Source organism: Sylvia atricapilla, chromosome 2, assembly GCF_009819655.1.
Source record: "Sylvia atricapilla isolate bSylAtr1 chromosome 2, bSylAtr1.pri, whole genome shotgun sequence".
Taxonomy (NCBI): Eukaryota; Metazoa; Chordata; class Aves; order Passeriformes; family Sylviidae; genus Sylvia; species Sylvia atricapilla.
In genome coordinates, this window is record NC_089141.1 from 9,738,135 (window position 1) to 9,764,514 (window position 26,380).

Sequence of the window (26,380 nt, forward strand, 5' to 3'; positions counted from 1 at the left end):
CCAAGGTGGTCCTTTTGTCCCACGCTATGTGCCACCAAGGCATGGCAAGGATCTGAGCACCTCATCCCAGCTGAGACTGGGGACACCTGGAGCCCTGTGATCCCTGCCAGAAAGCCAGTTCCCTCCGGTGGCACTGTATCAAGACAGGTCCCGTGGACAGGAGCTCAGGCATTAACACCCCGTGGCTCCCAGCCATGTTCCTCCCACCTCAGAGGATGGCACAGACCATGGGACAAACCCTTTCCACGCCAAGACCAGCAGGGACACCCCTCAAACCCTGTACAGTTCTCTCCCAAATCTCCCCTCTCGTCCTTCTAAGCCCAGGTCTGCAGAGGCAGCAGCCAGTCCTGCAGCACATCTGTGTCCACCACGGGGGCATCCCTGTGGGAGATTTATGGGAGGAGCCCATGAATGTTGGGATGGGGTGCCTCATGCCCCTGCGGACTGTCACAGAGGTCCCACAGGCACTGCTTTTGCAGAGCTCGGAGTTTTAGGTGTTTCCCCGGCAGGGATTCGGCTGGACAGCCCACACCTCGGCCAGGTGATGTCTCCAGGGCGTTGACCATCATTAACCTGCTGAAACACCTTCATTAACATCTGAAACGTGGGGTGGACCCTCCGGCCAGGCTGCTCCAGGGGGGTTGGAACCAGCTCAGCAAAAAAGCCTGAGAAAAAACTTTTGGCTCAGGTCTGCAGGTGATGATCCGAGCAGGAAACGGGAGCACGAGGGAACCGGGGATTTCAGGGGTCCCCCATCATGGCAAGGCCAGCAGGAGATGGGGCGCAACACGAGGAAGCGCTTTTGGAAGGCAAGCATGGAAAGAGCCTTGGGGACACGATACCTGCCAGGTGATGACACACTGGGAATGTCACAGGCTCTCTCTGGGGATGGAGGTAACTCCCACACCCCGCTCCTGACACTGCTGTCACAGCGCTCCCACTTCTGCTCCTGCTGTCCCCAACATCCCCCCATCACCCCAATCCACCCCGGTGCCACACAGGTCCTGGCACAGCACCCACCGCCAGGATCCGGCTTGGGGTGACCACGGCCACCCCGTGTTGTGGTTTGGGGTGTCACACCCCGGCCGGGCCACCTTACCTGCATCAAGGTGCGCAGGGACTCCACGTAGGACTGCTCGGTGTCCAGCAGTGTCATGATGACGTGTTTCCTCATGTCCTGCCCGGGGGGAAAAGACACACGAGCGTTTTGGGGTGACCCGGGGCGGGGGAGCTGCGTGCCGGGGCTCGGGGCCGGCACCGGGGCCGGCTGGGGAGGCTGAACACCGGAGGAGCCCGGCTGGCGTCCAGCTCCCCTGCGCTGCCTCTCCACCCCGATGGAGGAATCCGGGAGGATTAGGAAGTACATGACACCGAGCGCACAGACGCCTGGTTTCCTCCGCGGCCGCGTCAGGAGCCCGCCCTGGAGCTCACAGCCCTACATGGGTCGGTGCCGGAGCCCTCTGGCTCTCCAGCGGCTCCGCTCCGAGCGGACCCGTAGGAATTCGCCTCCCGCCCAGCACCCCGGGCACCCTGGGGCTGGGCTGTGGCCCCACGGGGGGCGGATTCATGGGGCACGGGGAGGTGGCGGGGCGGGATGGGCCACCAGCCTTGGGAAGCAGATGGGTCCGGGGTCTTCTTGGCCGTGGGGCTCAGGGACCCCTCGTGTGTGCACTCCCTGCAGCTCAGCCTGGGGGCCCAATGCTCCAGAGCCCGGGGCAGGAGACACCCCAAAAGCTTTGGGTGTGAGATGTTCCAAAGGCTCTGAGTGCAGGGACACCCCAGAAGTCCTGCGTGTGAAATACTTCGAGGGTGCTGAGTGTGGGACATCCCAAGAGACTGCGGTGAGAGATGCCCCAACAGCCCTGGGCCCCAAAAGTTTTGGATGCAGAAAAGCACCAGAGGTGCAGTGATACCCCGGAAGTTTTGTGTTTGGACACTCCAGAGATTCTGAGTGCAGAGACACCCCAAAGGTTTTGCATGTGAAGGCGCTCTGAGAGACTCCAGGCGCAGAGATATCCCAAAAGCTTTTGGTGCAGAGATGCTTCAAGTGCCCTGGGTGCACAGATACCCCGAAAGTTTTGCGTGTGTAGGATCTCCAGAGACCCTGGATGTGAGACACCCCAAATGTCCTCAGTCTTGTAGGATGAGCCCCTGTCCCCTGGACACCTCCTTGTGTCCTCCTCAGTGGGGATATAAGGAGGTGTGAAGCTGCTCTGCAGTCACAGGAAGAAGTTTGACCATCCTCACCAGGGAGAGAGGCCACCATGCCCCTCGTGGCCCCCAGGGAGCAATGGAGAGGGATCCTGGCCAGATCCTGCTCCATGCTCTAGGGCAGAGCCATGCCTCAGTTTCCCTGCTCCCCGCCAGGCTGTTCCCAGCAAGCACGGGGGAAACTCTAATCTAGAGCCAAATACTGGTGACGGGTCCGAGTCTCTCCAGGAATCAGGAAACCATGGTGACACTAGAGTCCTCGGGGACACCAGCTGAGCCCTCCCCACTTGGTTAGAAGGCTTAGGAACACTCTCACTGCCGGATTAATTTGTTGCAATTACGGACGGATGGGCACTCACTGGAGGACCAAGCTTAGGAGAATCTGATGCCCCAAAGTGCCTCAGTTTCCCCAACCCTCACCCAGCCTGTAGTTCCCTGCTGCTCCTGTTTTTTCCTGGAGCCGTCCCAGCTCAGGACAGAAGCAAAGGGTCAGACCCAGGAGCTGAACAGGCTCAGCACCACATGCTGCACCAGCAGCTGGAGATTTGCAGCAGTCAGGAGATGCAGGATGAGGCCCGGTGGTTGGCAAGGGGATTTTTTTCACTGCTACAGCACCAGTATTACCCCAGCAGCGGCAAATTCCCACTAGGATGAGCAGGAGCTGGGGGTAAGGCACCGGCCCAGCAGGGCAAAGGCAGGTGGTGCCCCACAGCGTTTCCCAGCAAAGCCTCTCCGCTGGGGGGCTGATGATGCCTCAGGCTCCATCTGCTCTCCCTGGGGACGCCCCCGCCTCACCCCGGCCTCATCCCGCCTCCCCCGGGATGCTCAGCATCCTCAGGATCAGCCCCTGCCGCCATGGGAATCGGGGCATTTCCCACCAGCCGCCGCCTCCGCGGTGTAAATAAGCACTGGGGGGGCGGTGGTAGCGATGGCTCCTGCCCCCCCATCTCATCCTCTCCGGGTGGGAGCATCACCCCTCCCGCAATCCAGAGAATCCCGGGGGTGTGGAGCCGAGGATGAGGATGGAGGCACCGTTGCCACGGCAATCGCGGCGCAGACCCCACAGGTGCCGCGTTCTGCACACGTGTCCAAACATGACGCATCCCTGCACCCCCACCTCACCCCCGCAGCCCACCGGGCCCCCCCCGGTCCCGCTCCGTGCCCGAGACCCCTTTTGCCATCACCTCGGTGCCAGCGCGGCCGGCGCAGCCCTTCTCCGGCAGCTCCTCGGCCGCCCCGCTCAGCCCGGAGGTGGCGAAGGCCGCGTCGATGCCGTCCCCGATGTCTCGCATGTCCTCCAGCGCGATGGTGAACTGCGCCAGAGTCCTCACCATCTGCAGCATGCGGGTCCCGGGGGTCGGTCCGTCCCACGCGGCCCAAGGAATCGCGCAGAAATCCCCTCTCTATCTCTCCGTCTCTATCCCCAGGTGTCCGCCCCAGCCGGAACGCTGCGCCGGGATGCGGCGGGGAGGGGAATAAAAGCGAGGCGCTATTTATATCGCCGGGGTTCGGTGTGGATGTGGAACTACGGGGATGTATAAAAAGCGCTCCCGCAGAGAGGCTGTGCGGGGTGCGAGGCTGCGCCTGCGTCCGCGGCCGCGCCAGGGTCCCCGGCCCCCGGAGCTGCCCAGGCACCGGCTGGGAGCGGTGGCAGCGCGGGAGGCAGCGCCGAGCCCACACAGACACGGGCAGGGCCGGATCCCGCCGAGGGATGCCGCTGGAAAGGCTGTGCCCAGGGAGGATGCTGGGCGTGGGGCGGGGGGAGCTGATGCTTTTTGGGGCCTGTGATTTGTTGTGGAGGGGAGGGGGGACACGCACGGATGATGCTGGAGTGCTCAGCATCCTTAGGGACTCCATCCCTGTGAATATCCCCCTCCTTGACCTGGCAGACAGGGAAACTGAGGCACACCCCCTTTCCCCCACGGCGTCGCCACCTCAGCACCCACATCTCTGCTGGCCGGGTGATGCATCCTGCCCAGATCTGTTTGTAACGCTCCCCTCCTGCTTCGTTAATTAAATCTAATTAGCCGCTCACCCCGTTTCCACAGCAACGGCGTGCAGCAAGGCTGCATCCTCCCGTTGCAGCCAGTAAATTTCCTCTTGGAAATGAGGATGATGAGCATCTCACCCCGGGAAGGGTGCGTGGCAGAGAACGGACCACTCAGGGCACGTAATGAGAGCTGCAGCAGCTGTCAGGGCACCCAGGGATCAGGGAAGAGGGACAGCTAATTGCAACCAGGTAACGAGGCTGTTCCCAAGGCAGCAGCCTCTGCTCCTGAAACTGCTGTGCCATGGTCATCCCAGCTGTTGGAATGCTGGGTTTATTTGGTTTACAGTCCCAGATCTGGTCAGGTTGCAGTCTTGAGCTCTTCTGGGATCCAATCCCAGACCCATTTCTGCCATAATCTCAGATTCCTTTAGGCTGCCATCCTAGAAGCAGTTTTGTTGCAAGCTTGTATTCATCTGCATTGCAATCCCAGAGCCATCTGTATTGAAATCCTAGGCTGTTCTGAGCTCCAGTCCCAGTTTCATTTTGGTGGTAATCCCAGACACATTTGGGCTGCAATCCCAAACCCAACCCTATTGCAATCCTGGGCATATCTGCACTGCAATCTGGGATCCATCAGGGATAAAATCCTGGGCTCTGCTAGAATATTATTGCAAACATGCTTCTGTTGCAACCCCTGTTTTATTTGGGTTCCAATTCCAGACTAATTTCTGTTGCAATTCCAGATCCATTTGGGTTCCAACCCCGAAACAAAACAGGTTGCTAGTCTAGGTCCATCCAGATTCCAATTCCAGACCCGTCCATTTGCAATTGTGAGTGCTTTGGCGTTGTAATCCCCAACCCACCTGGTTTGCAATCCCAAACCCACCTGGACTGCAAATCCAGGCCCAACTGGGCTGCAACACTCTGGGATGCAATCCCAGACCCACTTATTTGCCATCCTGGGCCCCATCTGTGTTGGAATCCTGGGCCCACTTGGGTTCCAGTCCCAGACTCATCTAGCTGTAATCCCAAACCCATTCCTTTGCAATTCCAGAACCATTTGGGTTGCAACCACAGACCCACCAAGGATTCAAACCTGGGTCCAGCTGTGTTGCAACCCCAAATCCATCTGTGAAGCAATCCCAATCCCATTCCTCTTGCAATCCCAAGCCCGTTCCTGTTGCAATTTCAGACTCTGCAGGGAAGCAAACCTGGGCCCACCTGCATGGCAATGCCAGATCCATTTGGGCCGCAATCCCAGAACCTCTCCTGCTGTTATCCTGGACCCACCTCGGTCCCAGTTTTGGACCCATTTGGGCTATAATCCCAGATCCATCTGAGCTGCAATCTCAATCCCATTCCTCTTGCAATCCCACCAGGGATGCAACCCCGGGTCCAACTGCATTGCAATCCCAGATTAATTTGTGTTGCAATCCCAACCCCATTCCTTTTTCGATCCCGCGCCCACCAGGGATGCAAATCCGGGTCCAATCGCGATGCAATCCCCAATCCCTCTGGTTTGCAACCGCAATCCCATTCCTCCGACAATCCCATTCCCACTCCTCTGGCAACCGCAATCCCATTCCTCCGGCAATCCCAGCGCACTCCCGCCGCAGTCCCTGTCCCGGTGCCGCAGTGACCCGGCGGCTCCGCCCGCAGCAACGCCCCGGAGCCTTCCCCCGGGACCGCCCGTGCCCGGGGCGAGCAGCGCCGTCCCTCCACGGCAGGAGAGCCTTTCGCACTCCTTGGACGCCACCCTTGGGTCAATCCCTTCATCCAGCCCCGCGGGAGCGCTGCGAGGAGACTCCCGCGCGTTCCTCCCTCGCTCAAAGCCACCCGATCCCTCGGGACGTGACATGGAGAGAGGAGGGATGGCTGGAGAAGGGTTAAACCCGTCCTGCCTGGCTGCGGGAAGGGGCCCGGCGGGGGTCACCTCTCCATCACCCAGGGATGCAAACTGCGGAGCGATGCCGGCCAGCCGAGCCGGACCCCCCTGCAGGCGGCCCGCAGCCCACAGGAAATTCCTGGGAGTGTTTGGCCACTCCGACAGCGCTGCCTATTTTTAGGGCTGTCTAAAATATGAGCCGGTTATTTTTAGCAGCGCGGCTCTTTGTAAACACCTTTAGATTTCCTTTCGGACCAGCCCCTGTTGGTTTTTTCGTTTTCGTTTTGTTTTGTTTTTTCTCAACCTGGGTGTTTCCTCCCCCGAAAGCCCAAACCCTCCTGGGAAACGCGTGCCAGTTCCTTGGGATGGAGCCAAGGGACTCATCCCCCAGCCCAAGGCTTGTGCCAGCGTGGCAAAATCCTCCTGGAAACCCAGAGATGGAGAGGATCCGGCAGTGGGGGTTTGGGGGTGATTCAGCAGCACCCCGAGCCTAGGATTTTCCCTAGGCTTTTTCCCCCAGCCTTCCCTCTGACATTACAAATACAACGCTGAAGAAGGATGGGAACACTCCCATCTTGATCTACTATATTTTTAAATTAGGCTCAGGATGAAACCTCATCATTTGGCTTTTCCCTGTGCAGGAATATCGATGCAGGAGGAGTTTGAGCATCCCCAGGGATTTTAAAACATCCTAAAATATTTGGGAAAGGCCATGGTATATTGTGTCCTGCCTCCACCCCTGCAAACAAAGAGGCATCGATGGAGGAAAGTCCTAAAACATCCATTTTTTAAACAAACAAAAGGCCAAAGGGAGAGCAGGAATGTACATTCCATGAGGAATCACAGCCATCACACAAAAGATTTTGGCCCTTGAGCCCGGACTGAGGCTGTGCACACATCAGTACACGGGTTGATGATGTTTTCAGTCACTCTGAGGACTCCCCCCACTCTCCCAAATCCTGGGAATTTGCTCGGTGTGGGAGGGAGTTCCTTGTGCTGTCACCACCCGTCTGGGATACTAAAATCACATCCCATGGGAAGGAGAATCTCTGTATCCCCAGAGATCGTCCCAAAATTCCCACACCCACAGCACTTGGTGTTTCTCCCTCTCATTGGTGTAATGAGCTGTGCCAGCACCCAGCCATATCCTGAGTGAGCTGCAGCAGGGATTTTGCCCGACACCCCGTTCTGAGGTGAAAATATCCAAATTTAGGAGGGGAAATGGAGTGTTTTAGACCACTGTGGAAGTGGGATTTGCTGCTCGGGGCCTTCCTGCAGCTGCTGAAGGAGGAGCTAACCCTGCCTCAAGAAAAATTATTCCCCACCCCTCCAAAACATGCCAAAATGTTAAGAGTAAATAAATACAACCCGTTTTTTCCCTCATTACAGCTTGTTCCTGCTGCCAGCTCCTGATGGGAGATTCTCTAGGGTGTCACAGTGGGGTTGTGCTAGGAGCTACTTGAATCTTATCACCTCGTTGTAACCACCATTCCCAGTTTGAAAGAATCTGGAATTTCTGCACCTTTTCTTTCCCTGTATGCTTGTTGCCAGGGTAGATCCCACTAGAGGGAGCTGGGACATAGTGGGAGCCACTGGTCCACGGGGACAGTGCACGGTGAATTCCCAGGCTCAACAATTTTAACACATCCTCAGCTCTATTTCTACCAAAACCCTGGAAAGAAAAGGCGTGGAAATAAACTGGACCTGCTTCCATCCATCCCAATACAACGAGCAAACACCTCTGCAACAAACAGCATCATCCTGGCGCGTAAAACTTCCTCGTGCAGCCAGAAAAGCCCCTGGCTGGCACCATCTCCCAAAACAGGAGGATGCTATTTTATCCAATCCTGTATTCCCTCAATCATTCAGCCTCTGGCAGGAAACCACTGAGGGGGAAAAAAAAAAAAATCACATTCTGTCCTCTTGGGAAGTATTAAAGCAGGAGGTTTGATTGGGTTTTGTAGGGTTTTCAAACCTCAGCAGCCTTTCCCTTGGGATCAGTGACGCTCTGCCCTATGTCCCACACGTGCCATGAAGTTGGGGGATGGCAGCCACCAAGGGGAGGATCAGCCACTGCCATCCCTGGGTGCCAGTTACCTCCATTCCACGGTGCCAGTCACCTTTTGGGGACATGGCAGCCCATCTCTGGGTGCCAACCACCTCCATTCCATGGTGCCAGTCCCCTTTTGGGGACATGGCAGCCCATCTCTGGGTGCCAGCCACCACCATCCCTGAGCACAGGTCACCTCCTTCTCCAGGTGTCACCTCATCCCTGGCTTCCTGCCTCTCCTCCCTGATACCAGCCTCTCATCTCTGAATAACAGTCAGCCCATCCCTGGGACCACCAGGTCCTGAGGAAGCCACTCCCATGGGAACAGGAGGACCTGTGGCACAGAAGAGGGGCTGTGCCTGAGCCTGCCCGGAATCACATCCGGGGCTGCATTCCCTCCCTGCCCAGCCTCTCCCTGCTCTCCCACGGGTAAGGAAAAGCCTGAGCTGCTCTCCAAAGAGTAACTTCTTGAAAGGAAATAAGAGCATAAATCAGCAGCTCTGATTCAGCTCCGCTTCAGTTACTAATAATATTCCCGTGTTTATTCGCAGGCCCGGGGCTGGAGATGTTTGCTTTTCCCTGGGCCGTGGTTTTTCCCAGGCTCCCAGCTCACAGAGGAGCATTGATTTGGTTGGGGATGCTCCCATGGAGAAAGCCGGCAGCACCACCACCTCTGGAATGGGGGGAGGAGGAGGAGGAGGAGGAGGAGGAGGAGGAGGAGGAGCAGGGCAGCTTCGGCCCCAGTGCACAGGAATTCAGTTGTTTTCCCTTCTTGGACTTCTCGGCTGCGGTGATTCATCCCGGGAGGACACAGCCTGGCCGCAACTCTGCTTTTAAAGTGTGAGAAAAAAAAAAAAAACGGGAATAAAAAAGAAAGGACTTGGGGCAATTTTTCCAAGGCAGGGTGGGAGGATGCTGGGCAGCCCTGTGCTGTCCAGGGGAGCGGCAGTGCCGGCAGTGGTGCTGGTGGGATGGGGAATGGGGAGCTGTAGGAGACACATCTCCCAAGCAACAAAAATTCCTCCTCTAAATGCACAGTGGGGCTTTTCCTGTGGGATTTTCACTAGAAATCGGGGTCTCCACCAATGGCACTGCGGTGAGGGATTTTCCCCTCTGCCAAAATTCAAAGCTCAGGGTTGTGCTGGTGCATCTCCTACATCCTCTCTGCACTGCTGGCAGCATCCCATGGATGCCCCCTCTCCATGGCCCCCTTCCCACCCGACTGGAGATGCTCACCCCAATTTACCCCTCCCCAGTTACCATCCATCCCCTGGCACGTCTGCAGAGCCCTTACAAAACCAGTGGTCCAGGGCAGAGCTGGGGGCTTGTGGCCCCCTGTTTGCTGCCAGCCTTGGCCGAGTCCTGGAGCAACTTTCACCAAATATGGAAGGTTTTTTTTTGCCTCCGGTTTTCGGCACGCAGGCCACGGCCCAAGAGCACAGCTTTCCAGATGCTGAGGTCAGCCCAGCTCTTCTTCCCTCCCCCTGCTCCTTCCCTGCTGCCTTCCAGAGGGCTTGGCCCTGCACCCACCAGGACAGGAGTAATTCCACCCCCTCAACTCACTGGAATCCTTGGATCCCTCACCAGCATCCTCTGCTGCTGGCACAAGCCTGACCCCGCATCCCACACCTCCCCAAAAGCAACAGTTATTAGGATTTGGGGTGACAGGGAAGACAGGGAGAAGGGTACCTGATGCTGGCACTCCCTGGCATCACTGCTGGATGCCACCTGGCACAGGTGGGTGAGAGGTGCCCTGGCTGCCTGGTGGGATGGGGCCAGAAGTCTTGGGATAGCCAGGAGGCAGCCAGCCTGACATGTAGGGAGTGATGGGCACCAGGAGGTGTTTGGTACCCAGGAGCTGATGGAGATCCAGGTCTCCATGTGCAGCCAGAATTCCAAGCACACCTAAAGCCAAGATGTACCCAGGAGTCAAAACTGACGGGTGCTCAGGAGCTGATGGCTGCTCAGGGGCCAGCCTGGAGCCCATGGGCACGCAGAAGCCAGTGGGGACCCCCTGGGTACCCAGGAGCTGATGGATGCCCATGATCCAAAAGAGACTCTGGGCTCCCATGAATCCACAAGCACAAAGGAGCTGAAGGACACCCAGCAGCCCAAAGACACTCACAGGCTTATGGGCATCCAGAGGCCACGGGCACCCAGGAACTGATGGATGGCCAGCATCCAGCAGGTAATCAGCAGTCCACAGACACCCAGAAGGCAATGGGTACCCAGAGAAGGTGGGGATGCAGGAGGTGATGGATTCTTAGGATCCAGCAGGTGTCAGGAGTCCATGGACACTCACAAATCCAGAAGTAATCACAGACCCCCACGAGCTGATGGTCCCACAGGTGCTAACCAGTACCAGGAGTCCATGGGCACCCAGAAATGTCATCTGGCGGCTGACAGATAGCCAGGAGCTGGCAGATGGATCCTTGGGATCAAATGGGTATCAGAAGTCCAAGGGCACCCACAAATCCACAAGCACACAGGAGCTGATGGATACCCAGGAGCTGATGGAGGAGGTAGAAAACCTGAACAGCCCGTTCCACGCACCCGCCAGGACTTCTCCTGTCCCTTCTGCCTGGATCCATGTCCTGGAAGCAGCTGAGCTTCACCCAGCTGTGCCCCACAGACTCCATGGGTCCCCTCAGCCAGCTGCAAGCAGGACAGCAGGGATCTGGGGAGGGGGGGGAACCACAGACCTCGCCAGGAACGCCCACAGCCCACGTCACACCACAGTCAAGGCGAGAGGTGACAGCTTCCCTGCCCTGTCATTGTCACGGCAGTGCCCTGGGGCTGGGGGAGGGGGTGGAACAGGGGGGGTCCAGCATCCACTGACCTGCTCCAGGTTCGGACGATCGGGACACGAGTTCCCTCTCCGCTCACCGTGGCTCTGAGCCATCTACATCCCATCTCACCGGGCTTTTGGGCAATCCCCAAAAAATCTAAAGGACCAAACCCGATCCCCTACCGCTAGCGACGGTGTTTCTGCCGAGGGGTCAGGATGAAACTCTTCCAAAAAAAAAAAGAGCAAGAAGAAGGATGCCAAATCAGGGCAGGCCGACGAGTCTGCTGCTACTCCAGCTAAAAAAAGCAGGAAACCATATCCCAGGCTCGGAGATGCCAATCTTCCCATGCAAACAACTCCCTTTTTGTTTTTTTTGGAGAGTATCGGAGGGCTCGGGAACAAGCAGTTACAAATAGCAACTCCACGGCACCACCAAGGAAACCTTCTCCAGCCCCGGGGACCATGCAGGGATGCTGGTGACCCCACAGCAGGGTGGTGGCTTCTCCAGGGGGAACCTTGGCGGTGGCCGTCCCCTCACTGGGATGGTGACTCCTCCAGAGTCACCTGGTGGTGGATACTACCACAGGTGTCCTTTTCCCAGCACATCCATGCAGGGATGTCCTGGTGGGGCTCACAAATGTCACTGGTGGGGTTGACAGTGGTGGTGGCCATCTCCTGGTTCCCAAAAAGGGACATGACTGGGGTTTCTGGGACAATGCAGGACATGGAGGTCACACAAACCCCACATCTGCTCCCATCAATCCTTCCACTACTTGGGGTAAAGGGATTCTACCCAAAAGACCCTACACAAGGTACAAGGGAGCACCAGGCTCGGGACAGCCCCCAGCTGCACCCAGAAATGGTGGTCATGAGGGCAGGAACTGGGATCAGCCGCCAGTCCCCCCGGAAGCTGAGCGGCTCCAATGGGAATTTGCACAAAGAGTGAGTTACTGGAATACTTTTACCCAGATGCTGATTTTTGTTCTCCCTCCCACTGGCCGGGCCACAGTTCCCAAAGAACCAAAAGCAAACACACTATTTTTAGAGAAGAGTTCATTTACTGGAGCCATTCCCTTTGAAATTCCTCACTCATCCTCTCCATGGAAACCAAGGGAGTCCAAAGAAACAGCCCCACTGGGACCAACCATCAGAGCTTTAAAAAAGAGCCACACTGAGGGAGAGGGGGTGGAAGTGGCTGATTTTTCTTCACTGGACACATCCTGGCCTGGAAGCACCATGGTGGAAATGGCAACGCTTTTGTTTCAGTGGACTCTGTTTCTGCAAGCCAGGCTTGATGCCTTCAGGAGGAGACATCCTGGAAGATGGACCATGCCTTCCTGGAAAATCATGCCTGGATAGTGTGGGGGGACTGTTGTCTTGGACGGGTGGTGGGAATGGGTGGAGGGGAATGGCTGGATGGGAGCATGGACATGGATGGAGGCTGATGGAGATGGGAGGAGATGGATGAAGATGGGTGGATGAACAAAGTGGATGGAAGGATGGATGGATGGGAGGATGGATGGATGGATGGATGGATGGATGGATGGATGGATGGATGGATGGATGGATGGCTGGATGGGAGCATGGACATGGATGGAGGCTGATGGAGATGGGAGGAGATGGATGAAGATGGGTGGATGAACACAGTGGATGGAAGGATGGATGGATGGGAGGATGGATGGAAGGATGGATGGATGGATGGATGGATGGATGGATGGATGGATGGATGGATGGATGGATGGATGGATGGGAGTCTCCATCCCTGTTTTCCAGGGCATGCTCAGAGAGAAGAGGAAACTGTACTGGCCTAACCCCAGTGCTGCCTCGCTGCACCTTCCCTTTCTGTGAGGACACCTCCTTCACCATCCTGGATTTAGGAGAAATTCCCGCTGCAGCTCTGAAGCTGTGGGATGCCCCATGGGACCTGCTCTGACCAGGTGAGGGACCTCAGCAAGGGGACACCTCAGCACATCACCTCTCTGCACACTCCCATCACACAGGGATCAATATCCAGGGGAAGTCCCCCTCTTCAGAAATATCCCTGAGAGATGCTCTAAATCAAAGAATGAGAGAATCACAGAATGGTTTGGACCAGATGGCACCTTAAGTTCATCTTGTTCCAACCCCTGAACATGGGCAGGGACATGTTCCACTAGAACAGGTTGCTTCAAGGCCCATCCAGTCTGGCCTTGAACACTTCCAAGGATCCCACAGCCTTTGCAATGATGGATTAAGACTGCAGGAACAAGCCCCAGGAAGCTTCGAGCCTCCATCCCAGCTGGGTTTGGCAGGAGGTTACCTGGAGGTTACATCTCAGAGAGGCCGACCTGCTGCTTCCCTGGCAAGAGCAGATGGAAGAACAAGGCCACCTCCTCCCAGCAGCTCCGGAGGCATGTGATTTTTCCATGGAAAAGCCCAGGCATCTGTGCACAGATGCAGGCAGGGTGCAGGCAGGCTGCCCAGTGCATCTCTGAGAATATTTCCCAGCATCCTCTCTATACCCCCATATGTGTATCCCTGCACCAGGGACCTCTTCCCTGTAGGTGTATCCCTGTACCAGGCCCTCTCCATACCCCCTGGATGTGTATCCCTGCTCTCCAGGACTCCCTGTGCAGGGTGCACATCCACACAAGTTCTAGGGATTTCTCTGGATGCACAAGCTCCAGAACCAGCCTTTCCCTGTGTACCCCTCCAGGGAGCTCCTGGTGCATCCCAGCTGCAGGGCTGTGGGTCTCTCTCTTCCACAGGCTGGAAGCTGAGCCCATTCCAGCCTCCCACCCTCGCTGCAGTCCCTGGATCCTGCCAAGAGCCTGACCTTTGGATCTGGCAGCCACGGGCCAAGGCCAGCCCCCAGGACCAGCTCAGCCCGGTGCTAACCCTGTCGCTCCAAGGCTGGATCCTGCCCTGCACTACCATCCCGGGCCTCAAAGGATGCACATCGCACATGGATCATCCCCTCTGCTGGATCTTGCTGCCTAATTAATTACAGGCTTTTAATTACAGTGTGGGGGGGGGCGGGACGGGTCAAGGGACAAAGCAGCCCTGTTCAAAGCTCTGGCAGTGAGGAAGGGAAGGGGCAGAAGTGGGCAGAGGTAAGGGGATTTTGGCAGCGGAGGAAGGAAGGGACAAAAATGGGCAGAATTAAGGGGATTTAGGCTGGGCCACCCCCCTGGACATGTTGCCTGGCCCCATGCCACTGATCCCAAGGTCAATCCATGCCACTGACAGGCAGCATCACCTGATTCTAGCCAACTTCTCCATGCTCCATCCCACATCCGACCTCTCTGCAGGGCTGCCTGTGCCTCAGTTTCCCCCCACTCCAGCATTTCCCTGAGCATGGCAGATCCAGGGACACAAACCTCGGTTAAACCATTGGAACAGGGAGAGGAAAGCCAAGATTTGCCCATTCCCACCTCTCTCCTGCAGCCGCTTCAATTCTAGATTTCCATAAACACAAAAAACCAAGACAGCTCCCAGCCACAGCCCCAGACCTGGTTTCTATGGGGATTTACAGAAATGGAACGGAGGGAAACTAAGTCCAAAGGCGACAAACTTTAGGAATACATGGCCAGTACATGGATCCAGCCTTTGAGCTGTCCCTACAGCCAGGAGGAGCTTCTGGAGGATCAGGGACGAGCTGGGGAGGGAAGGGGGGTGGTTTACGCAAGTGTCCCTGGGAACGTGACCCCGACGTTTCCCTCTGGGATCTCCTCCATCCCTGGTGGCTTTTCCGGGGTGCGGCCGCCCCGCTCCAGGAGCAGCAGGTGGGGAAGGCAGCGGCCGGGGCGCTGGGGGTCACGTTCCCACGACTCCCGTGCTCCCCAGAGGTGCTATATTTAAATCAATATTTTCCTGTTTAATCCAAGCGCTGCTAAGTCAACAAACACAGCACGACAGAGAACATACCTAATTTTCCATCCCCGGACAGATTCAGCAACAGAGGGAAGAAAGATCCAAGGGGTTGTCAGTGTGGTATCCTGCTCAGACTTTCACTGAGCAGCAAATGGACCCCAAATCCATCCCAAATGCATCCTAAATGCATCCTGGCTTGCTGCTAGGCTGTGTGGGTCTGCACATGGGTCTACACACATGTGTTTGTGTGCGCTGCCCATTCCAGCAGCTTTTGGGATGCTGTCAGCAAGAAAAAAAATATTTATCTTGAGTTTTGGGGGTTTTTTTCTCCCACGGGATCTGCCAGAGCAGGATGTGCTGCTAGTGACCCCCGAGGAATTAAAAGCCTGGTACCCATAATCAGGCACAGGGTGAAGGAGTTCTTCTGCACCCAGGATGAATTGGATGGCTCCAGCCCCATGGAGAATTGCTGGAAAGCACCCAGGACAAACAGTGCTGCCCCCGAGGGAGAACAGCATGTTACCTCTCTGGGTGGGATGTGTCAGATGCACCTCTGCCAAAGCCACCACCAAACCATGGAAGCTGGGAAAATATCCTGGGGGAACGATGCTGCAGGGATACTCAACCTCAAGAGGGTGAAAGATTTTGGGAGAGAATAGTTTAAGGGAGCAGCACCCCAGAGGTGCCAGAGCCCATTATTAATCCCTTCCCAGAACAGTCTGCAGGAGATGGACACCATCTCACCATGATACAAGATGGATGTTCCCATCCCGCAAAATTCCCAAGTGGAGGTGACCATTTCCCCACACAGACACACAGCCTCGCAACGCTGGCCCTTTCCACTGAGTTAGGGAGGTGAAAAAAAATCTAAAAGTAAAAAGTAAAGCTTATTTCTTCTCTGCTGGTCAGGGAGCACATAAATCCCTGTTCCCAGCCAATCATCCCAGTGCCAAGTTATATCCGGTCCTCGGTGCTCTCACTCAGGATTAAAGCAACTCCCTTGCAGGGCTCGATCCCCCTCCACCCCCCCAGGCAAAGCTGGTGCCATCTGAAATAAAACATCCCAGCTCCACCATCCAATAAATCAAAAAGAGAAATAAAAATCCTGGTTTCAGTTAGGATATGGCTGGAGCACAAAGAAATCCCAAGGCAGGGGAGAGATTTGAAGATACAGCTGTGGTGTTGCCCTTAAAAGGGAAAATTTGCACCCTCTTCCCCGAGACCAGAGGGTTCAGGCAAGGTGAGAAGCAGCATCCTCAGGGTCTGGCCCATCCACCTGAGGACATGCTCAGCCAAACAGGGCTCCCAGCTGGTAAAAATCCACCCCAAATCATCCCAAAGTTGGGATCAGACCAGACCTGGGGGTGTGGGGTCAGCAGAGCATCCCTGATATTTGGGCCATCAGGTACTGGCCCCAGGACACCACAGGCAGCTGCCTGAATAAGAAATATCTTCTATAAATTATTAAAATAAACCATATATTACATAAACTAAACATATTAATTATTTAGAAATGCCACTGGGTGCACAGCCTCATCTTGGGGACCTGCCAATGTTCCCAAGGTGGCACCAGCCAAAGCTCCAGGAGGTTCCTCATTAACCCATTTTAATTATAACGCTCGATGGTTTCACAGCACTTTTCAGCTCAACAGAGAAAACAAAAAACTAAACCTAAATGGGTTCATCAGGCAAAAAATGCTGCCAAATTCACCCCAAATTGACCCAAAACATCCCCCAAGGATGTTTCACACAGTGGCTAAGAGTGGCCATCCCTGTTCTCAGCCACCAGCTGTTGTTGTCTGGCAGTGGGGATGAGAGAAGGAGCTGGATGGGGAGCAGAAATCCCTGGAGAATATTTTGAGGGGAATATTGCTGCCAGGAGGATGGATTCCAAGCGAATAACCTTGGAATGATGCTGTGGGGATGCCAGACCCCAGGAGAACCTCCTGGGGATGAAGATGCTGCTGGGCTGCTAGATCCCATGAGAATATCCTGTGAGGAGGATGCCAGACCCCCAAGAGAATATCCTGGGGGGGAAGACGCCGCAGGGATCTGGATTTTGGGAGGATCCAAAGAAAAGCATCCTTGCTCCATGGGGCTCTGCCCTGGCCAGCAAGGGTTACACAGCCGGGCTCAGCCCCGGGGACTTCACACTTGGCTGCTGGCGGCTGCTGGAAGGGAATGGTCCAGCCCATCCTCTTAAATCGGCATCAGAGCAGGGGAGAGAGCCCTGCCAGCATCATTCTTGCGAGCTCTCGGCAGATCCCCCACAGGATTGGGTATTTCTGGGCTTCTCCCAGAGCTATTAAAAGCCCTGTGGGTGCTGGCACTGCTGTGCCGCAGCAGGAGGTGATGCTTCCAAGCCCTTCCCGGCACAAGCAGCTGGAGTGATGGGAACCCAAGTCCACGTTCAAACAACAGCCAAGAGGCCAGCAATGCCAAAAACCCATCCCAGGAGAAATCCCAAAGCACGCAGCTGTGCTTCGGGGTGAGTGGAGCACCTTCACATCCCCCAGACTGCACCAATTCTTCCCCAGAGAGGATCAAACCTTTACCTATCAAGCAAATATTCAGTGCACGCACAAAAATATTTCCCCTCCTTTTTCCCACCCATCAGCATGGCAATGCTCATGATCCCAAGTAGAGGGATGGTGTTTTTTGGAGGGGGAAATGCAGATTTGCTCAGTGAGGGGTGTAACATGAGGAATCCCAAGCAGAAGGATCATTTAAGCCTTCCCAGCCAAGGAAAAAGCAATTTTTGGTTCGGCACCTCAGGGATGGTCAATTTATCAGTACCTTACATAGCATCACTGAGAGATGTTATATACGAACATAAAATTACCTTTTTTTTTCTTTTTTTAAATCCTCTTCCACCAAAACTTGGTGCTATTTAACCTGAAAAGTGCTTTTTCCCCATCCAAAAATTGCCTTTTTATCAGGGAGAGCCCTTCCCCAACAAACAAGAGCTCATCCCTTGGGGACCACTGGAAAGGGCTGGGAGGGGTCTTGGCCATCCAGCAGTGCCTCTGCTGATAGGAATTTGTCCACCACAAGGGACACATGACAGACCCCCAAAGCCACTAGTGCTTTGGAGCCCACAAAACAAAGGTGCTTTTAGGATGGACGGGCACTTACCACCTGTGGCTTGGTCCTGGGGCCGTGTTCGTCGGGCAGCCGCGAGCAGCGGGGCAGCCGGGGCGGTGGGGCAGCGGGTGGCGAGCGGGATCCATCCCCAGCACTGGGGCACGTGTCACCTGAGTTGAGGGCCAGCATGTACCGCTTGGTGACATCCTCCAGCGAAGGAGGCTGGAGGGTCGGGAAGGATTTTCCAGGTGAGTGGCCGGCAGCCGGCACAGGGAGGTGGCCGTGGTGGCCAGAGGGGACAAGCGGCTCGGGGACAGTGATGGGGACGAAGGTGGCGGGCTCGCTGGTGTGCCGGACGTGCTTGGTGGCCGGGCGGCTCTTGGCAAGGACGGCGGGCGCTGGGGGCGGCTGGTTCTCCTGGTGAACCGCGCGGTTGGAGCGCTTCTTGGAGCTGCGGCGGGCGATGCGAGGGGACAGCACCTCGGCCAGCTTGGGGTCGAAGCCGTAGCTGTGGCCGGCAGCCGGCGCTGCCGGCTGTGCCGAGAGGATGGGCTCGCTGCTGGACGGGGGAATGCTGGGCTCCAGCTCGCTGATGGCCTCACCGGGACCCTCGAAGGCACCGGCTGCCAGCTCACCGCGGCGGCTGGGGTCACTCAGAGATTTCTTCTTGATGGTCTTGCCATTGGCCTTGTCATCGCCCAGCTTGGCCATGGCACCAGGCTGGCTGACGATGGTGTGGATGAGGCTGCTGTAGTCCCGGGGCCCATCGCTGCCCAGGGACAGGTCGCTGCCCGCGCTGCCTGTGCTGCCCGTGATGGCGGCGGGCTGGGGGATGCCCACCTTGGTGCTCAGCGAGCCCAGCAGGTTGCTATCGACCGAGAAATTCTTGGCCTCCTCCGCCACTGAGCATCTCCGGTGAGGCATGGGGTCGCTGAGGGAGCGGTAGGGCTCGGTGCCACCCTCGCTGCCGCCCTCCATCCCATTGGCGCCTGCTGACGGGAACTTACGTCGGCGCCGCAGGCTGCCAGGGGTGCTGGGCGTCTCGGGTTTGCCAGCTGGAAGGTCTTCAGCCGCTGCCGCCGGGTGAGCAGGCAGTGGCACTTCAGAGTCCCCGGCTGCTGGTGCAGCACTGGGCAGCATCCAGGCGTCCACCGCTTCACGCAGGTTTTGGAAGTGCATTCCCATGGGCTCCGGCTCCGTGACGATGCCCTCGTCTGTCACGCTCGACTCGTGACCCGACAGCTCCTCCACAGATTTACTGTGAGCGAGGTTCTCCAACTCCACGTCCTTCAAACACCGTGCGCTCTCCACCTGTCCCCGAAGGGTCACGTCTGTCGTCCCTGTCGGTGCCACCACCTCGACGCCCTCCACACCTCCGCTGTCCTTCTGCTCGGCGGCAAAGCTGTAGTCCTGCTGGGAACCCATCCGGCTGATCTTCTCAAACACCTGCCTTGCCTCCTGGATGTACTGGTCCTGGATGACCATGGGGACAGGATCCTCGTCCCCCTGCTGTCCCCCACCTGGAGCCACCCGGTCCTGGCTGTCCATAGCGGCCAGAAGGAGCTCGGAGGAGCTCTGCTTCATGGAGCTCTGTAGGAAAAGCCGCCGCGTCCCGGATTTGTCGGAGCAGGTGAAGGACTTGGCACGACGTAAAGTGGCCGTCAGGTCCTTGAGCGTCGGCCGCTCGCCCGGCGCCCAGCGGTTTTGGGGATGAGCGGCACCGCAGCTGCCCGGGGAGGGGCTGGCAACGCCAGAGCATCCGTCGGAGCCCACGTCCAGGCCGATCCTCACTCCCTTCTTCTTCACCTTCAGCTCTGAGAGGTCTGATTTGAGGAAGCTGAGGAGAGTCAGGGTCTCGGTGGCAATGTCGGGGTTGGACAAGGACTTGCGGTGCTTGGCCTGCTCCCCTTCCAGCCCTGGCTGCTGCAGGTTGTCGCTCCCATAGTCCGGCTTTGCCTTGGCCACGCTCTGGGACAGCTTGGGGCGGACGCGGACCCCTGGCTGTCCCCACACCAGGCCATCACCGGCCCCGAAACTGGGCGACCGATAGATCCCATAACCTGCCTGGAGAGTCCTTCCTTGGCCGGGCCAACAGACTCCAAACTGCTCCTCTTCCTTCAGCGTCTCCGTGCTGGAATAACGACTGCTGCTGCGTGACCCGCCGGAGGTGCCGAAGGGCAGGATGTTCACCTTGGAGACGCGGGCCACCACGGGCAGCGGGTGGCGGGTGACCACCCTAGCGCAGCCTTCGGCCTCGGCATCGCCATCCGCCGTGCCCTCCTTCTTCTTCTTCCGTGCGGCGCGGGGCCGGTGGGCAGCGCTCTGCCCTTCGCCTTCGCTGCCCGACGAGGCGCGGGGAGAACGGGCCGCCGCCGCTTCATCGTCCCCGTTGGAGCGGGGCGATGGGGAGGAGGAGGGTGGTTGCGGTCGAGTCGAGTTATGCCAGGAATGCGGGCCGGGCTCCGGCGGAGCTCCGCGGGGAGAGCGGAGCGCCGGGTGCGGGACGCGGCTGCGGGGCGGAGGCGGCGGAGGAGCTCCGCGGGCGCTCCCGCTGCCGCTCCCGTTGCCCATCCCATTCCCGGTGGCCGCCGTCGGCTGCCGGCAGCTTTCCCCGAAGAGTTTCCGCATCGCCGGGACGCTGGGCCAGCGCGGCGGCTCCGCGTTTAACCCCGGGCCCGGCGGCGACGGCGGCGGCGGCGGGGGCGGCGGTGGAGCCGGGGACGGCGGCTGAGCCCCGGCATGAACCGGGCCCGTCGGCTCCGGCTCGGTAAAACGAAGCGAAAGCTGCCGTACCGACGGGGCCAGGCTGCCAAAAGCCCGGCCCGGTTGTTGCTCCGCGATCGGCGCTGAAACTTTCCTACCCGGGAAGAAGAAGGAGGAGGAGGAGGAGGAGGAGGAGGAAGGCGGGGAGGAGGCGGGCAGGAGGCACCGAGCCGCCGCTACCCCGCGGCCGCTGCCCCCCTCCGCCATTGTCGGTGCCCCCCCGCCGCCGCCGCCGCCTCCGCCCGCCCCCCGGCCCCGCCGCCGCGCCCCGGCCCCGGCCCCGCCGCAGGCACCGCCCGGCCCCGCTCCTCCTCCGGGCTGCCGGCGGGCTGCATCCCTCCCGCTTTGTTTTCTCTCTCTCCCCCCCGCCCCACCACCCCTTCTTTTTTTTTTTTTTTTTTTTTAAGGCTTTTTCTTTTTCTCCTCCCTCACCCCCTGCTTTTTTATTTGTTGCATTCAAATAAACTTTCCTCCCCGGAGGCGGGGTTTGCTCCCGCAGAGGAGGAGGGTTGAAGTTTTGCTCCCTTTTAGAAATTATTTATTTAATTATTCTATCTCCTTTTTTTTCTTTCTTTTTTCTTTTTTCTTTTTAATTTTTTTTTTTTTGGAGGAGAGGTGTGGGAGGAGAGGAAGACGGCGTTAGAGCTGCCCTCTCTCTCCCAGGCTAAACAGGAGCACCTCACATCCCCCTGCATCTTTCACCCTCCTCCTGCATCCTTCGTTACCCCCTGCATCCTTTCTTCCACATCCCCTCACCCCCAGCATCCTTCATCCCCCTTATCTTTTATAAGGAGGCTTATAAAAAGGTGGGAGAGCAACTTTTTACATGGGCAGATAGTGATAGGATGGTGGGGGGGACAGCTTTAAACTAAAATAGGGGAGATTTAAGTGGCATATTGGGAAGAAATTCTTCTCTGTGAGGGTGGGGAGGTCCTGGTACAGGGTGCCCAGAGAAGCTGTGACTGCTCCATCCCTGGAAGTGTCCAGGGCCAGGTTGGACACGACTTGGAGGACCCTGGGATAGTGGAAGGTGCCCATGGCAGGGTGTGAAATTAGATAGTCTTTAAGATCCCTCCCAACCTAAGCCATTCTGTGATTCTCTCCATCCCTTCCCAGCTTTTCCTTTTTAGGGGGAAACAGGATAAATAATCAAAAAAACGTGAGTGCCAATGAAAGCTTCTTCCCATTGCAGCAGATTCCTCCAGACCCTGCTTTGCAGCTCATCCTGGGGAGGAGAGAACACCTTGTTCCCAACTTGCAAAGCTCTCCAGCGAGGCACTGCCCCGTGAACAGACTTTCTCGTGGGTTTTCAGCAGCGCTTGTCAGCGCTTGCTATTTGAAGCCTATAACCCTTTTTTTCCCCCGAGCCAGCAGATTTATCGCTGGGGATGTGAAAAATGAAGGTGGCTGGGATGGCTGGTGGGTGAGCTGTGGCCTTGGAGACATGGATGGGGCTGGAATGGTGTCCTGGCCGTGTAGAAGATATTGCTGGCTCTGACCCTGAGGCACAAAAAAAGGGGGAGGAAAAAAAATCCGACACCTCCTGTAAATGCATTTTTCAGTATACCTAAAAAGCGCCCGCAGCGATGCCGTGAGATGCTCCACCCCAGCAAGTATTCCTTCCCTGAATCTCCCTTCCCACCCTCCGCCCTGCTTCCCCCAGGCCTGGGTGTCTCCTGGATGCAAGGATGACGTCCCCACGATGTCCCCCCCAGCTGGCATTTTGGGAAGAGCCATGCGTTTCATTCCCGCTGGGTTCTGTAGGAGCTGTTCCTCAGCTTTGAGCAGCTGGCAAGCAAAGGAGATTTGTTGAAGCGTTCACCCCACTTCTAAGGCATCCCTTTACTCCCATCACCCTGGCTTCCAGGCATGGTGGTGCCGAGGGAACTGCTGGCACGACCCCAGGGCAGGGCAGGACATGGTGAGATCCAAAGAGAGCTCTGTGTGTCCTCTCCTCTTAAAAACATTCCAAATGAGTGATTCCACTATCAGGAACATCATCCGGAGGCTATTGGATGTGACCACCTGAGCCCATGCAAACCTTGCAGCCACCACCAGACTTTTTGGAAGCTGATTATCCCTCCCACGAGCTTTATTGTGGTTGGATTTTTCCGGCCACCTCCTCCCATGGGTCCTATCCGGGCACGGGTGCTCTGATGGTGCAGGGCTCCTCCCTCCATCGAGCCAGGTGGACACCCACAGATCAGCCGGATTTCTCCAAATCTAAATATTTTGCGCCCTCTCCTGGGTCCGGATGGCGTGGCCGGACCCTCCCACCCCGTCCACTTCCTCCTGTCTGGGAAGAGATGGGGACATCAGGCTGCGGTTGTCCCTCCAGCCACCGCTCTCGCAGCACACACACCCTGCCCCCCCTCCCGCCCCAGAATTTTGCCCTTCCATTGTAGGAGCCCAAAGATGAATCAGAGGGGGTTTGGGCGCGGATGAACCAAGGCAAAGCACAGGGCTGCCTTTGCCTCCTCCATCACAATCTGTGCCCCAACCCAGAGTCATTGTCACCGTCAGGACAGGGACACAACTCTTGCAAAACCAGGTGGCTTGAGCTAATGCTGCTGCAGGATCCCTCTCTGTTCCAGCCCAGCCATGATGCTGAGATCTCTGAGCATCATCCAAGAGCCTGTGACCGCTCTGGACACCCTCATCCTCATGACAGCGAGGAGATACACTGGGACTGCCAGCACTGGGTGCTTGGGTGGCCAGGTGCCCAAGGAGACACTGTGTACCTGCAGAGAGGTCAGGATGGAGCTGCACGCTTGGCCAGCCAAGCTGTAGGGGTGCTCAACCCTGGAGATTTGAGGCAAATTACTTAAATCTGCTTAGGTGTGATTATTATTAAGCAGACAAGAAAAATGCAGTTATCCACATTTATATATTTTTATATATATATATATATATATATATACACTGTATGGATACATATATTGTGTTCAGGCAGAGAATTTCTGCACTGCAGAGCCTGTGCTGGGCCACAAAGCTCCCTCTGCTCGGATATATTCTATGTCTGTACATACAGTGGGTGTATACACCCATCTGAGAAAGAGCAGGGAGTTAATTCTATACGTCCTATAGGTTAGAGAAGACTTGCAGAGCGATGAGTGGTGCATCCACCTGGCAAATCCCTCCTCACTGCAAGGAGAGGGAGCAGCATCCCAACAGAGGCTGTGGGAGCAAAGCTCAACCCCCATTCCTTGTGGAGAGGCCAAGCCAGCTGTGGGATGTATGGTGACATGGCCAGGACACTGAGCAGCAGTTCTCTGTGGTATGCATCTCCCAACTCTGGGCACTGTGTCCACGTGTGCTGTCTCTGTGGTGGATCCTGGTTAGGAGGTGACAGCAGGGCACCATTGACACCAGGACGGGCCAGATTTGGAGTGCTGGGCTAAGCAGGGAGCTGGACTCAGATGAAGGTCCCCAGGCAGGTGACAATGCTGCTGGCTTGTGCCTAACCCAGCCCAGGGGCAAGGCTTCAGTGGGAAATCCAGCATGAGTGTTCCAGCTGCCCTTTCCCTGTTCACAGTCTGTCCGGGGTGATCCTCCACCATTTTGCAGCACCAGCAATACCAGTGAGCCTGGTATTGTCCTCACTCTGGGCACTGGGGGATAGGGATGTCCCAGAGTTACACAAAAACCACCCGTGACACTGATCTTGAGCTGGAGGAACACACAGCCCCATGGTATGGGCTGAATCAAACCCTCCCCAGCCTTCTCATGCTGCCACCATCAGGGAATTTTTAACTGGCTATGAGGACAAATCATCTTCCAGCAGCTCATCCTGAGCTAGGGATGTGTCCTCCACGGTCCCATCTTGTTCTCCACGGTCCCAGTGGATTTTTATTGCATCGGTGGCTTGACCACCAAGGTGCTGAGCTGCGCCAAGTGAGCAGCTGAGCTAGGGAGAGGACACTGGAGCTGTGATGGGGTTAATACTGCACCACTGCAGGCTGGAGATGGGCTGAGGGTGCTGAAAGCTTAGATGCCATCCTGCTCTCCTCCAGCGTGTCCCCAGTGAGGCCATCTCTGCTGCGTGGAGCTCAGAGCCGGAATCGCTCCGTGCCTGGGTGGCACCGAGGTGGCCTCCTGCTGGCCTAGGAGCCGTAGGTGACGCAGTGGTCGTGCCGCCACTTGGAGCTCATCTTGTCGAGGAGGTAGCGGGTGCTCTCGCGGAACTTGCGCTGGGTGAAGTAGAAGAGGATGGGGTCGAGGACGCTGTTCATGCTGGCAAAGGGCCTTGTGCACTTGTAGGCGATGGCGAAGGCCTGCAGGGCCGGGCAGGGCAGCGCGGGCGAGGAGCGCACGATCAGGTAGATGGTCTTGGTGAGGTGGAAGGGCAGGAAGCTGATGGAGAAGACGATGACCACGATGATGATCATGCGCACGGCTTTGTCCTTCCTCTTGTGCACGGCCAGGCCGATCCGCTCGTCCTTCTGGCACAGGATGCGGGCCATGCTGCAGTAGCAGGCCAGGATGGCCACGAAGGGCAGCAGGAAGCCGGTGAAGGTGAGGGTGATGCCGTAGGGGAAGTAGGCGGCGGAGCGGTCGGGCGCGCTCAGGTCGTAGCAGACGGTGCGGTTCCTCTGTGTGCCCGTGGAGGCGAAGAGGAAGGTGGGCAGGCACTGGGCGATGACGATGAACCACACGGCTGCGCACACCAGCCACGTCAGCTTCTTGCCCTTCTTCTTGTGCCACGAGGCCAAGGGGTGGCAGATGCCCAGGTAGCGCTGGATGCTGATGCAGGTGAGGAAGAAGATGCTGCCGTGCAGGTTGGTGTAGAACTGGAAGCGCACGAACTTGCAGGTGAAGTCCCCAAAAGGCCAATAGTCCTTCTGGGTGTAGTTGTAGATGAGGAGGGGCAGGGAGCAGACATAGAGCAGGTCGGCCACGGCCAGGTTGAGCATGTAGATCATGCTGCGGCTCAGCGCCTTCCGCGCCAGCCAGATCTGCCCGATGACCACGGCGTTCAAGGGCAGCCCCACCACGAACACCACCGAGTACACGAGGGGCAGCAGGACCTGCTTGAACTCCTCGTGGTAGGTGCACGAGTTTCTCCCAGTGCTCATGGCTGTCAGGTTGGCCATGGCGCTGTTCCCAGCTGTCAACATCCCCTCTGCTGGCGTGGCCCCTCTACAGCACCTGTGAATGTCAGAGGGGACAGCTGGTGACTCCTCTGCGTGGTGTCTCACACACCCTCACAGGACAAACCTGGACCAGTGTTCTGCAGCTTGGGGCCTGCAGTGTCCCAGTGTCCCCAGTGTCCCCAGAGGATGGAGAGCAGCCTTGAGGACGGTTTGGGGGTATTGGTGGATGAGAAGCTGGACACGACCCAGCCGTGTGCAACCCTCTGTGCCCTGGGCTGATCCCCCAGCGTGGGCAGCAGCAGAGGGGGGACTCTGCCCCTCTGCCCCCCTCAGGTGAGACCCCACCTGCAGAGCTGCCCCAGCCCTGGGGCCAAGGACATGGAGCTGCTGGAGAGAGTCCAGAGGAGACCCTGGAGCTGCTTCCCTCTGCTCTGGAGCCAGGCTGTCAGAGCTGGCTACCCAGAGAAGCTGTGGCATCCCTGGAAGTGTCCAAGGCTAGGTTGGACAGGACAGAGGTGTCTCTGCCCATGGCAGGGGATTGGAAGGAATCTTTAAGGTCACTTCCCACCCAGACCCTACTGTGATTCCATGCTTCCAAGCCGCGGCGTTGGATTTAGGGGTCTAACGGGACAGCGAAGGCAGAGTGAGCGGGACCGCACAGGAC

The 26,380-nt window shown here is 57.4% G+C and overlaps 2 protein-coding genes across 2 annotated transcripts in view; both read right to left on the reverse strand.

Annotated features, from left to right (window-relative positions):
* Positions 1–20,833, reverse strand: part of ARHGEF17 (Rho guanine nucleotide exchange factor 17) — a 30,367-nt gene extending 9,534 nt beyond the window's left edge. Inside the window, exons 1-2 of the mRNA XM_066340790.1 lie at positions 17,912–20,833; positions 1,100–1,177 (exon numbers count right to left, since the gene is read on the reverse strand). Of these exons, the coding sequence (XP_066196887.1) occupies positions 1,100–1,177; positions 17,912–20,830 (2,997 nt within the window). The 5' untranslated portion in view covers positions 20,831–20,833. The remainder of the gene's footprint in view (positions 1–1,099; positions 1,178–17,911) is intronic.
* A 2,698-nt stretch (positions 20,834–23,531) lies between these two features.
* P2RY6 (pyrimidinergic receptor P2Y6) lies at positions 23,532–25,767 on the reverse strand. The gene has a single exon (XM_066340796.1). The coding sequence runs from the start codon at positions 25,738–25,740 to the stop codon at positions 24,727–24,729; it is 1,014 nt and encodes a 337-aa protein (XP_066196893.1). The 5' UTR covers positions 25,741–25,767; the 3' UTR covers positions 23,532–24,726.
* Between the last annotated feature and the right edge of the window lie 613 nt (positions 25,768–26,380).